At 40.3% G+C, this 13,138-nt stretch overlaps 1 protein-coding gene across 1 annotated transcript in view; it reads right to left on the bottom strand.

Annotated features, from left to right (window-relative positions):
• Nucleotides 1-11,125, bottom strand: part of rims4 (regulating synaptic membrane exocytosis 4) — a 65,607-nt gene extending 54,482 nt beyond the window's left edge. The window contains exon 1 of the mRNA XM_051413819.1: nt 9,740-11,125. Coding sequence (XP_051269779.1) covers nt 9,740-9,836 — 97 coding nt within the window. The 5' untranslated portion in view covers nt 9,837-11,125. The remainder of the gene's footprint in view (nt 1-9,739) is intronic.
• Nucleotides 11,126-13,138: the final 2,013 nt, after the last annotated feature.

Raw genomic sequence — 13,138 nt, 5'->3', positions numbered from 1 at the left:
GAACACCTGCAGCCTTCACCTCCTCCTCCTCCTCCTCCTCCTCCTCCTCCCTATAGAATAGACCTCTTTCCGAGCAGTCCATTTTGTACTCCTGACTTTTCTGGGTCATCTCTCCAGCTCAGAAGCACACCAGAGACCTCTCTTCTACTCTCGTTCTCCCCTCTTTCTCCTCCCCTCTTTCTCCTCTATAACTCATATGTTTGACATCGGCTCTATGCATCTTTCTGCCTCATTTCTGGTATTATAATTTATTGTAGCCACATTCGCTGCAGTCCTGCCGGTAGACATGTTTTCACTACATTTTTTAATTTCATTAAAAACACAACTTCACAGCATTATAAGATTTACTTTGACTTGAAAACCAATTTTTTGTGTATCTTTCCTTTGCCTCTCCTTTTGCCCTTCCTGTGCTTGGCCTCTGTGCGTCTTGACAGCAAGAATGAAGACAGTGAGATGGAGTGATGATACAATAAGGGGAATGAGAGGAGGGGGGAAAAGGTTGAGGGAAGGAAAAAGGGGCGAGATGCAAGAGGAAGGAAGAGAGAATAAAAGACATGGGTAATGAGCGAGGAGGAGAAAAGAGACCTACTGAGCCATTTTAATTTTTCAATTGTCACTTCCTCTCTCCCTCCCTGTGCTGTTCTTTCACCTCCATCACTCTTCTCTCCTTCCTTTCTATCCCTCCATCTCCTTCTCCATGCATGTGACCCCTGGTTGCTGTATGATTAATGCTGCTTTCTTCTTTCCATATCTATTCTGCCTCTCCTTCTCTTCATCCTCCTTTCTTTTGTTACTCCTTCTACCTCTGCTCCAACATCCATCATTCGCTTGTTTAACATCTATCCTTCTTTCCCTTCGCTCTTTTTCCATCCATCCTCTGAATTGTTGAAGGATGATGTTCCTGATCCTCCCACAATAACTGACATCTCATTTCCTCAGCTGCTTTTATGGCACCATAATACCTGGTGCATGCTCACACTTTACACACATTGTTATTTAACTAAACAGCTTACCTCTTGGGAGGGAAACATGAGTTCTGCAGAGTTTAAACCTTCAAAGTACAGTATAATCTGCACCAGAAACGAAAGATTTTGTTCTCTTAAAGATATAACATTAAAATGTCTTACTCATGTTACATATTTTGAGTTGTCCACTTACATTACTGCAGATGTTTACAACAATATTCAAACTCAAAGAATCTGTAATTTCATTGAGGATTGTGGTCGTCTACCAGAAGCTGTCATAAATTGACTTTTTATCCAGTTTATTTATTTCTTTATATTTTAACCGGATGAAGGATTTTATTCATTGGATGTCTGGATCTTAAGTTATCAGAAAAACAAGCTGAGCAGCATCTCAGCTCGCAGACCCTCCAGGATGTTCTTTGCCTGCTGAGCAGCGTTTTTAAGGTGAAACTATTTTTTTTTGACAGATTCTAATCACGTTTTGTTTTGCTTTTTATGTGAGAGACCTGCTAGCAGCAGAAATTATATATTGTACGTTTAAGGAAGCAAGGGGCCAAAAAAATAAATCCTCACTTTGGAAGATTTTCTTCATTTTTCTCTTCTTGTGGGAACATTTGGTCCTTACAAGGACAGAATTACAGCAGCACACCCTCTCACAAAAAGAAATATAGACTCAATTAGTCTCCCTGAGCAGCAGCAGCAGCGCCTGTTCTGTTTCTATATTAGAAATTTTTTCTCCATCTGATTAATGGGAAGATCAGAATGAACAAGTACAAGGCTGAGAGGAAGAAAATCCTCCCTGAAACGCTTCACCTTTATTTTTTTAAAACAGCTTTTAGCAATGTACTTTTCCTTTCTCGTTTGTAGTTATGGTTCTTCGTAAACAAAATGACCCTTGTTATTACTAGAATTTGACTGTTTTAAAAGTAATGTACGAAGGTGTAATATATGGTTGAGTAACTATATAACAAGTAAGAATATACTGAAGTATATTGGTATAATTTTGAATAAAAATAATGGAATAGTTCCATTTTGTAAGACTTTTTCTCTACTTTGCAGAACGTGATTTTACATGCAAAACATGTATCCCTATCTAGAGCCAGTGTTTGATTTGTCTGTTCTGGGCTACCAAACATGGTGGTTTCAAATAGAAGGTGAGCGTCAGTAGATACAAAAGGCTTATTCTAAAGTAACAAAAACACAATGATTGTTATTTTCAAGTGATTATACACTAATGAAAACATAGTTACACATATTCCATTCCTGCCAATAGATCCTCCTCCAGACCAGACCTGTAGGAGGAAGGGATGTTGGATGTCGGTTTGTGTCAGACAGGTGATGAGATGATGAGATGGACGGATCGATGAGTCGCTCAGTGAACATTTAATTTTTCATGTCTTACATTTACTCTGTAATGCCGGAGAATCAGCTCAGCTGTCAGTCTGTCACCAGGAGCAGTGAAATCTGACACCTGAGCTGCTAGATAACACATACATAAGGGTGTGTGAGTGTGTTTGTGTGTGTATTCAGCCTGTTGATCATCTGTAGAGACATGAGAACAGAGAGGAAAAATAGCAAACTGTAATTCAGGTCTATGAGAGAGATGCAAGGAGATTTATGTTGGAGACAGGAGTCAGCTGAACTCAGCTCACGTATACCTTTTGATTTAAAGGTTACTTACTGTACCTCTTAAGGTGGACATAAATCTTTACAGTGCAAATTCCTTGTTATTCACTCAGTGAACCAAATGAGTAATACACTCTAATAATTCACAATCCTGCCTTTAGAGATATGCTCAGATATACTCGGACAAGACTGGACATGTTGAAGATCTAATGGTGACACCATGACAGGCTGTTGATACAAACGGAAGGGGTTGAGGTGCCTGAAGCCTGACACCATTGAGACAGTCTTGTGACTAGGAATTAGACACCAATATGTTTGATTGGATGTTACTGGGGAAAAAGAAAAATAGGTGGAGTTTATGATGCAATCCTGCAGGTTGTGGGGCTATAAAAGAAGGATGTTTTGTGCATTCTGTTAGATCTGTTCATGAATGGACCTTTGTCTGCAAAGGAATGATACTCTGCAATCAACTCTGAAGATCTCTCGGATACATGTATGAAAAGGTGCTGCAGGAGTCAGGACTTAAGTCTCTGGCCCAGGACAGATTTGATGTAGAGATGTCACAGAGTTTAGCTGAACAAATTAATTATTTGTAACTGGACGCAGCAGTACTTCCACCGTTTACCAGTTCCTCTAGGAAGTTGCAATGTTGCGATCGCGACAATTCATGCAAATTCAACCAATCTCCATGAATACCCCTAGCAGTTTTGTCCAATCATTGTAGTTTCTTGTGAGTTTTACCAATCATAGCAGTGCCCTGCGCAAAACATTGAGGCATACCAAACTACTAAAGATTTTTTAAAGAAGCTGCAGTGAAATCAGGCATTTTAGGCCACAGCAATCCCCAAAAAGCTTGCAAAAACCCTGGGATTGTTTAGACAGAGGTTAAAATAATTGCCACCATGATAACTTTCCTCTCTCTGAGCAGTGTTTAGATGTATGATAAGCATTCAAACTCATGAATCTATTACTTAAACTGGTCTTTCTGGATCACACTTTATTATCTCACCTGTACCTGTGCCGACACCATCACAGCCCTGTCGGATTTTCTGACACTAAGATAACTTATAACTACATGGTGGGAATGTCAGAGGGTTGTTCTGAAACACGAGACACATACAAACAACAGTTCAGGCTGCAGTTTTTCAGGAAGGAGAAGTGTTCTGCCTTCTATTTTTATTAATCTACTTGATGCTTTGCTGCTTTGAGAACAGACTTCCTGCCCAACCTGTCAGTAAACCATATCTGAATTAAACAAAAGTGAGAGAGTGGCAAAATGAGATGGAAAGTGATTAAAAGACAATTTAAGGTGGAAAGGCAGAGTTAACCTGCAAACATGATTTTTAAACTGCAAAGTAAAAAGGGGGCTGAGAGAGAGGGAAAGCTTGATAGAGAGACATTGGGACAAAAAAGGAGAGAGAGAAAGAATTAACCTGCAATCAGGCCTCTATTTAGCTGCAGTCAGCCACAATCAGCAGCCATATTAGCATTTAATTAGACTGAGAGCCACAAACCACGGCCTGCCGCTCCGCTCTGATTACCACACACACTGCTTTCAAATCTGTGCATGTGTGTGTGCGTGTACACAGACCTGTGTATTTGTGTGGCTACCCACAATCGTAAAAGAGGCACGGGAAGACCGCTATTAGTGAATGCATGAGTGCTCATACAGGTGTGTGTTTGTGTTAGCGGGAACATGAGCATTCCTCTGTAGTGCTCACATCAATGCACGGAGGTGTGCGTGTTGGGGTGTGTTTATCCACAGAGACGTGCAGACGGACAAAAGTGCGTTGAAATCTGTTCCTGAGTGTAAAGAAATGATTCACACCTTCATACAGGTGATGTTCCCAGCATGCCGTCCTTCATCAGCCTGCTCTTGGTTGGCGTCAGTAAACATACACACTTTGGAGACAGGTGACAGTGTGAATAATTGGGGTCCAATTTTCCAGAAATTTGTTCAAAATATAGATATGTTGTATGACAGCCGACCCAACACTTAATTTATTGAAGTAATAATATGAGATTTTGTCAAAATTCTTCTACTCAGAGAAGCACAAACACAACTAAACTCATTTTACTTACCATTTTAAGAGGAAACAGGTAGATCTCTACCATGAAAATAGTGAAAATGAACTCATGGGAAGTAATAAATGATTTAAAGAATGTAGGAGGTCCCATTTGTTAAGACTACGGTGCTGCTCATTAGCAGGAATAATGTTTACCATGTTCTATGGCTGCACAATGGGCATCGGTCTACCTAGTAGCTAGGGAGTTTTTATTTTCAACAAATGTGAATCGTAATTTAAAACATGTCTGGAGTGGAGCTCCAACATATAAAAAACTAAATAAGCTGTCTTTGTAAGTATGTGGCAATGAGAGAGAGACATAGAGACGGTGTTACTGCTGTTTTCAGTAAATATAGCCACAGAGCATCTAAGCTATTCAATATTCTTATAAAACAACTCAGAACAATATCAGAAAATGTGGCAGTTCAAGAACAGATGCTCTGTGTCTGCTCATACACCATAGATGTCATTACATCACAGGACATCATATTAATATGGATACTAGTAACTAATAGTTGCAAGACCCGCATGAAAAGAGACACATATGTTTGATAAAAATAACATCGCAGATAATGTCGGGATCAGGGTGGCAATTAAATGACAGCATGCTGGCCACGACAATGACCCTGAAAGCGAGTGTATATTAGGGCTTGTGTCTAATGAGTATCAGGCCTTAAAGGACCAGTGAGCGCCGCTAGCTGCTAACATTAATAATAACATAATACATGTATGATGATAATCACTACACTTAAAACAATTCTGGGGGCCTTTTTTATGACTCTATTACATAAGTGCAGCAGAGAGGACAGGAAATGAGGGAAGACAGAGACGGGGACTGACATGCCACAAAGGTTGAACATGAACCAGGCTGCTGTTCATTCATGGTTGATGCCTCAACTCCTTGGTCACTGGAGCCCAGAAAGGACAACTCAGTGAAAGCTTAAGATTATGGAGCTGTTGAACTGTGGTTTAGGAGCACATTAACCCAGAGGACACCGAGTCCACAATGTTTGGGGGGGATTAGCTTCACTGGCACAGGTATGATATTGACTTTCACCCAGGTGATTAAAGGTGATTTCAGTACTGTGCACCGCAGTGTTATCTGTGATCGGTACAGGCCACATGCCCCTATGAGAGCACAGGACAAGTCAATTTGTCAATTCTAGTTTCTGATAAACAGATCACAATCATTTTCAGTGTTCTCTTTTTAAATTCTCCCTCATTCCAGCTTTGTGTCTCATTGACAATCGGATTTCACAAAGGCAATTAGTTGCTCTCAACTGTGTGTGTGTGTGTGTGTGTGTGTGTGTGTGTGTGTGTGTGTGTGTGTGTGTGTGTCTGAGAAGCAGCAGGTGAAAGTGGTGAGCAAGATATTTCTAAGAATGAGCTTCCATCTCAGAGCTTTGGGCGAATGGTTTGGTTAGACTGAGCTGCTGCAAGTATTGGATTGGAAATTACTGTTATTTGCTATCTAAACAATTACCACAGGTGGTTTCAGCCAAGCAGACCATTTGGTCTTGTCCCAGCTGCTCCAACAAGTTCCAACTGTGTGAAAAAAATCTCTTGAGATTCTGCTGACCATGCTGCTGCCGTTTGTTCCCTCATGGTTTTTTTTACTGGTATTATCGAAATGTTGGGAAAGCAACAGCAGCACCTAAGCTCTTAAAATAATAGAGTAGAGTAAAAAATATCCTTAAGGATGAAGCTTTTATATATACCTCTGGCAGTCATGCACAGGTTTACCTGCCAGGGGGCTTTGGGCAGACATTTGTTGTTGGGCCAACCTCCCACCTACTGCTCTCTAAATTCAATGCAAACAACTTACAATATAGATTAAAACGATTTTGATCTTAAAACTAGATTTGGACCTAGCCTGGCATTGCCAGACTAATTTGCAAATGTAAGACACAGAGCAAATGAAACAGCAGATTTGTCTGGTTTAATTAAAAACCCTTAAAAACTGCAATTATTAAACCAGACAAGAGTCAGATGACATGCAGTGAACCTGCTGTTGGGGCCCATTGGGTTCTGGGGTCATAAGAAGGTTAGAGTTATTGCAAAGTGTTTACCTATTGTGACCTCACCCATTGGTTTGTGGAGTACAGTTTTGAAGACTTGAGTTTGGCATCATGGCCGTTGTCATGGCAGTTTTTCAGAGCGAGCGGCAGTGTAGTACTGTGAGTTGGGCTGCGCTTAATTTCAACTCTGTAGCAGAAAACAATGGCAGCTCACCTCGTCACACACGTTGTCGTATTCAAGTACACTAAAATATGTTTCTGAAAAGATTTGAGAGAGGAATAAGCAGAGCAATATTACGCATATTTGACCAGCACTGCGTAGTTTGACTGTTTAATCTGAGTTTTGTGCAGCACGTTGGACAGACTCACTTAGAATGAGCTGTCAATCACAAGGTAGCCTCGCCGTAAAGCATACCCTGCTTTATCGCCTGTGTTACTCTAAATGGGACCGTAATTTACTAAATGAAAATCATGCTGTATGGAAGTAGACTGAAACCAGCAATTCAGACTATAAAGTTATTTTGAAACTGTTTAAAGAGATAATAAATGAAGTGCGCAGTAGTAGTAGTCTTCACAAGACTCCATACTGCCTCCTGCTGGCCTCTACATAGAATGCATGTTTAAGACACTTCGCATAGGCTTCACTTCACAGACCGGGAAGCTCCGTCCACTATATGTACTGTCCGTGGTTATTGCTTTTAATATGTGAGCTAGCTACAGCCATCTGTTGTCACTGTGTGGCTTAATGTGAAAAAAGTTGCAGAAATGTGTTGTGTGTTGCAGGTTTAGCAACACTTTAAAAAGTCTCGATACAAACCTACTTAAAATGTCCAACTGCATTATAGTGTGTTATAAACCATCTATTAAATGTTTGAATTCTAATTATTTTATTGTTATCTAGCAGTTTGTGTTATTTCTACACGTTGAGCAACCCTATGACCTACTTAACACTAGCTTACACATACAACAGTTTAAACCTGAAAACACACAACCTTATCAAAACCTGTTATTTTTCCAGAGATACTCTTATATACATCCTCGTAACCTTCACTTCAATTTGTATGGGAAAGACAATCCAGTACTACAGTTTTCAGAAAAGATTGGATTAGTATGACAGGAAATCAGGAGTAGATGTAATGTAGGAATAATACCAGTGGAGAGCAAAATGAATTACATCATCTCATGCATCCAATTTGGGGAAATACTTGATCCTGCTGACAATCTCATCATAGAAAACCTGACATAACCACACAGGTGTGCACAGGCTCTCTCTCTCTCTCACACACACTCACACACACACACACACACACACTCACACACTCACACACTCACACACACACACACACTTGCGTGCGTGCACACACATACACAACAAACATCAAAAACACATCAATCTTAGTCTAATTGTACTATATTTTAGGATGAGATGATCTAATTCTTTAAGGAAATAGGATCAAAACTGTGCTGTTTTTAATAAGCCAAAGCTAAATACAGACAATAGAGTCTGTAAGTGATGGAATGTAACTAAGTACATTTACTTCAGTACTGTACTTAAGTACAATTTTGAGTTACTTGTATATCCAATTCATGCCACTTTAATACTTCTACACTACATTTCACAGGGAAATATTATCCTTTTTCCTTCACTACATCTATGGAACAGCTATAGTTACTTTGATTTTACATACAAAACACACAATCATTTTATAGAATATGATGCGTCGTTACAGATTAAAGGCCCCAAAGACCCTCACAGCTGTTTTCAGTTAGGCTGATTCGACTCAGGTGTGAGTGCAAAGCTCTGCTGGGATTTCCAGGAGGTCATCATGTACTTATAAGAATGATAAAGCAGTAAATTGCCCGGCAACAAAACTAACAGGAGAGCCCCTGAAGTCCCAAAATAATTATTTTCTATCTTGTTGCACACAATGATAACTTGTAACTTGTCTTAACGTGTAGAATAAAAACAGATCATCTTGACGGCTACATATTTTCACCCACTGAAAGGGGCCATTTTTTATGTGAGTACTTTCACTTCTGATACTTTAAGTACATTTTACTGGTAATACTTAATTTTTTACAAGTACAATTTAAAATGCAGGACTTTTTTTTATACTGTGGCAATATTAGTTTTACTTAAATAAAGGATCTAAGTACTTCTTCCTCCACTGGAGTCTACTCAGGCAAATATGTCTCAGAAGACACATTGTTTTTTTCATGTCTCATCCCACTGACATCATAAACTCTACAGGTTGCGTATGTGAAATGAGCACTGGCATCAAATTAAGACTGGCTTTTTATAGAGCGTTTGTTATTCAATGAGCTTTCAAGTGACATTTCGGAGGATAAAAAAAAAAGTTTGGTGTGACAGCATGCACAGACACTATAAACTGGATGTGTTTAATCTGGTTAAATGCCAACATTATTGGCTAAGTGGACATCTACGATTCAACCATCGGCTCCCAGTCAAATCTGTACTGTCAGTGTTAGCAGGGCTGCACCTAGCAAATATATTCACTTTCATTTAATATGTATACTGTATTTTCAAATAGATTTATATTTTTTATAAAATGACAAAACAGTGAAAAATAGCAATCATCTTAAGATTGTTTGTTGTGTCCAAACAGTCCAAATACGAAACATCTTCACAAGAGAATTTTTGGTATTTGCTTGATGAATAACTTTTAACCGCTGAAAATTCATTCAAGTATAATTTTTTACCCATATCGTGCACAATATACAGACTATAACAGCGTGTCTTGAGCTAAGTCAAACCACTGGATCACATTGGATCTAATATACACACATCTTAACAATTCATAATATAAGTAATAAAAATATACATGGTTTTAGCAGGACACGCACATGTTGAAGATGACTTTCTGAATGAGATGTTCTCTGATCCCTGACAGATTAACATAACACACTGCCGGACGTGTGGAAACGTCAGTTTTCCAGCAGACAGGTGACACATACTATGTCCCCTGTGTCCTATGTTTTATGTATGACTCAATCATTCATTTTTGTGGTTGTATGTCTGTGTCTGTGTGTCATTCCCACTCACCCCCATCGTCCTCATCAAAGGAGTTCATGCAGGGGAAGTAGATGGCGAGGGCCTCGAAGGACGCCGACAGGCTGATGCGGCTCTGCGATCTTTCCATGTAGAGGCCCGCCGTCGGGCCCGGGTCGGCCGGCTTGGCCAAGCGCGGCTGGGCATTCTTCACGCGGAGTACGGCTCGCGGCGTCTTGGATGGCTGTCAGCTGCCCCCCACGGCAGATCCACCTCACCCCGAAAAGAAGAGTCAAGCAAGAACCCCAAGGTGCTCACACCGAATATAATCGGTGCAAAAACGTACTTGCAGTAAGTGGCAGCAGAAGTTGACGTCAAAGGAAGATTTTGCTGTTGCTGCTGTCTCTCTGAATGTTAGACAACATGCAAGCTCCAGCGGTGCAAAATCATCCTTGTGAACTCAGATATCTCTGTTGGTTGCTCACTTTTGATGAGGTTAAGTGCTCTGATAAATGATATCTTGGCTGATGCTTTTTTCTTAACTGATCATCTATCTGTGGTTGTGCGTAGCGGAGTGGAAGCTCTCCCCTACTGTCATTTCTGCTCTAGTTTTTGGATTCGTGCTTTGCTTCCGTTCTTAGGCAGATGCTGGTGTACGCACTCCTCTTCATCCCTTTTTGTCCTCAGAAGTCCAGGTGATAGTCTGATGGACTTATTGTTGTTCGGTTTTGAGTCTTACCTGCTTCTTCACACTGATAAAAGCTGACCTTACTCTGTTTCACAGCAAAACTCCCTGAACTCTGCATGTCAATCTAACATCCTCCTCCTGCTTGTGCATTCATAGCTCGGATGCTTGGTCTTCTTCTGATCCGGGAGGAGACGCTGGTGGTAGAGGTGATGTTGACGCCCAGCTTGAAACGTGTTGCTTTCCGACCGAATTAAAGCTTTTCGTTTCCGTTGCACGGCGCTGTCATTTCCTCGTGCTTTGACAGAGCAAAAAACATTTCTTTCACACAGATAAACTGACTTTCAAAACCCAGGAGACATCAGCTGCAGGAGCTGTTGCAAATCTGCTTTGTTTCCAAGCCCAGATCAGTCGGGAGAGCATCAGTTGCTGCAACAACTGGGGGGCAATCTGTTGCTTCCGCTTTGATTTGAACTGTACTGCAGTCACTGTTCTGCTGTAAATGTTCTTAATGTTGTGTTGCTGTGAGCGAGATTTGCTTCTTCTCTCTCCGTCAGTCCTGTGTCGCTCCGTTGCCGTGCCGATGCTCCACTGACTGTCTGCTCCTGAGACGGGAAAGGACAGAGAGAGAGAGAGATAATGAGAGAGAAAGAGAGAGAGAGCAAGAGAGGGGCTGTGCTGTTTAACAGCTTGTGTCTGACTGGACTCATTCACTGACTAGCTGCATGGAGAACGAGAGAGGGTGAGAGGGGTGTGGGAGGAGTGGGGGAACAGAGGGGATGGAGAGCAGACTGTTGCTGGCAGCCCGACCAATCAAAACATGGATGTGGGAATATGGGTGTGGCTTGGGGAAGAGCGGAGGCAATGCAGGGCAGGATAAGTTAACAATGTCTCTCTCTCTCTCTCTCTCTCTCTCTCTTTTCATCTCCTTGAGTATCTCGATATTGGTGGTCATCAATGTCCTCCAAGCAAAGATCATCAGAAATACATTAATCAAAGGGAAAGACAGGTGTTCAAATGTTGAACGATGCTTTTCATTATATTACTTTGATGCAGAATATTTAACCACAGATATGAGTACGGCTTCGTTTTATCAAGGTGAAACTAAAGAACAGTAAAAAGAATTTATATAAAAAAGTCCCAAAACCAGCCTACACAGCTGAACACACAGCCAGAGCCGGCATGTTTGAACCTCAGTCCGACCCAGACTCAGTTGAGGCGTCTGATATGCAACACAACCGGAGACGAGCAGATGTACAGGAATGCTAAGTGCAATGCATCTGTTATTTGTTTATGTCGTTTGTTAACTTATTAACTTGTAACTGGCAGTGGCTGACACAGAGTTAGCGGTTGTGAAACATGTAATACCTGCTACAATGTTACATTGTGTTCACATTGTTATTACATAAAGATAGTGGAAAGAAGCTCCAGGGTCTGAGTTGCATCCAAAAACTGCACGCTTTGCTAGGAAAGCAATTGGCTTTCAAATATTATATCTAGCTTGCCTGGGGTTCGTTTGAATCTCAGATTTTAGGGAAAGTGTGGAGACATCTGCGCCTTCAGGAGAGGGAAAAACACCTTTCTAGTGACAAACCTTGCAGTGAAGTCAAGGACTGACATTTTAGGGAACGTGGAGGGGATCTTTAAACAATTCACATACATTTGGATAGTTACATTTCTAAAAAATATAAAGCTTTTTATATTGTGGTCATAGGTTTCAGATGTAGAATTATCATTTGCAAAGTAATAACTATAGCTGTCAAATACAGGTAAAGGAGTAAAAAGTGCAATATTTCCTTTTGAGATACAATGAAATTTAAGTATGAAAACATAAGTACAAGTAAGTTTTACTTTGAAGTTCGGCTATTAGTTATTTATTTATTTTTACATATTTGGGGGTCTAAATAACTAGTATATACAAAATGTTTGAAACTGGTTCAGTAGATTAAGTCAGCCGTGAGCCATGAAATGGTTTGCACTGGCTGCTTTAATTGTTTGTTTTTGGCACTGACAGGCTCAGATTGTTATTTTAAGTGTCTGCCAACATTATGGAAAGGCTCCCCATAGAGATAAACCATTTTTGGTTAAGAACTAAGATCCTTGTTATTTAACAAGACACTATGTTGCTTTGTTAAAAGCCACCACACTCAATTGACAAAAAACGTAATTTTAATTTTGCAGAACGTGGGAGTTGCTGGTGCAATGCTGCCTCGATCAGTTCCTTTCTTTGTGTTACTAAAACTTTGGAGTTTGAACACATTCACACATCTGAATTACCCTTTAAGTAAAATAAACAATTTCAAAAACACATTGGAATGGTTGAAAAATGAATTGTCATCAAGATGAAAATGGCTTTTCTTTCTTGGCTCATGAAAGGTTTATGTTTTAGAAAAGACACAAACATGAAAACATTTCCAAACAAATGACGGGAATTTGGATTTTCCTCAATAGCTCACGGTGGTTTCTTTTTTTTACCTTCCTCCCTGTGATATTTAAAATGTAAAAAATAAGCCTGAAAATCTTCATATCTTGCTGTGTACACTTACCCAATAGTGGACGTCAGTGCCTGGCACCTACCTCAGGGAAATACATCACATCTCATATTGTTGCTTCACAATAACAACCTCCATGTGATTCACCAGTAGAGCTTTTAATGTGAAAGAAGAGCAACAAAAACTAACTGCACTCGATTTGGAAAGATTGATCGCTATCGACCAGTTGATGACTCGTCCTGTAGAATAATTTTTCCATCTGACTTTGTCCATTTC

Source organism: Dicentrarchus labrax, unplaced genomic scaffold (genome assembly GCF_905237075.1).
Source record: "Dicentrarchus labrax unplaced genomic scaffold, dlabrax2021, whole genome shotgun sequence".
Classification (NCBI taxonomy): domain Eukaryota; kingdom Metazoa; phylum Chordata; class Actinopteri; family Moronidae; genus Dicentrarchus; species Dicentrarchus labrax.
Note: the sequence above shows the minus strand (reverse complement) of the source record. Positions and strands in the feature narration are given on the sequence as shown.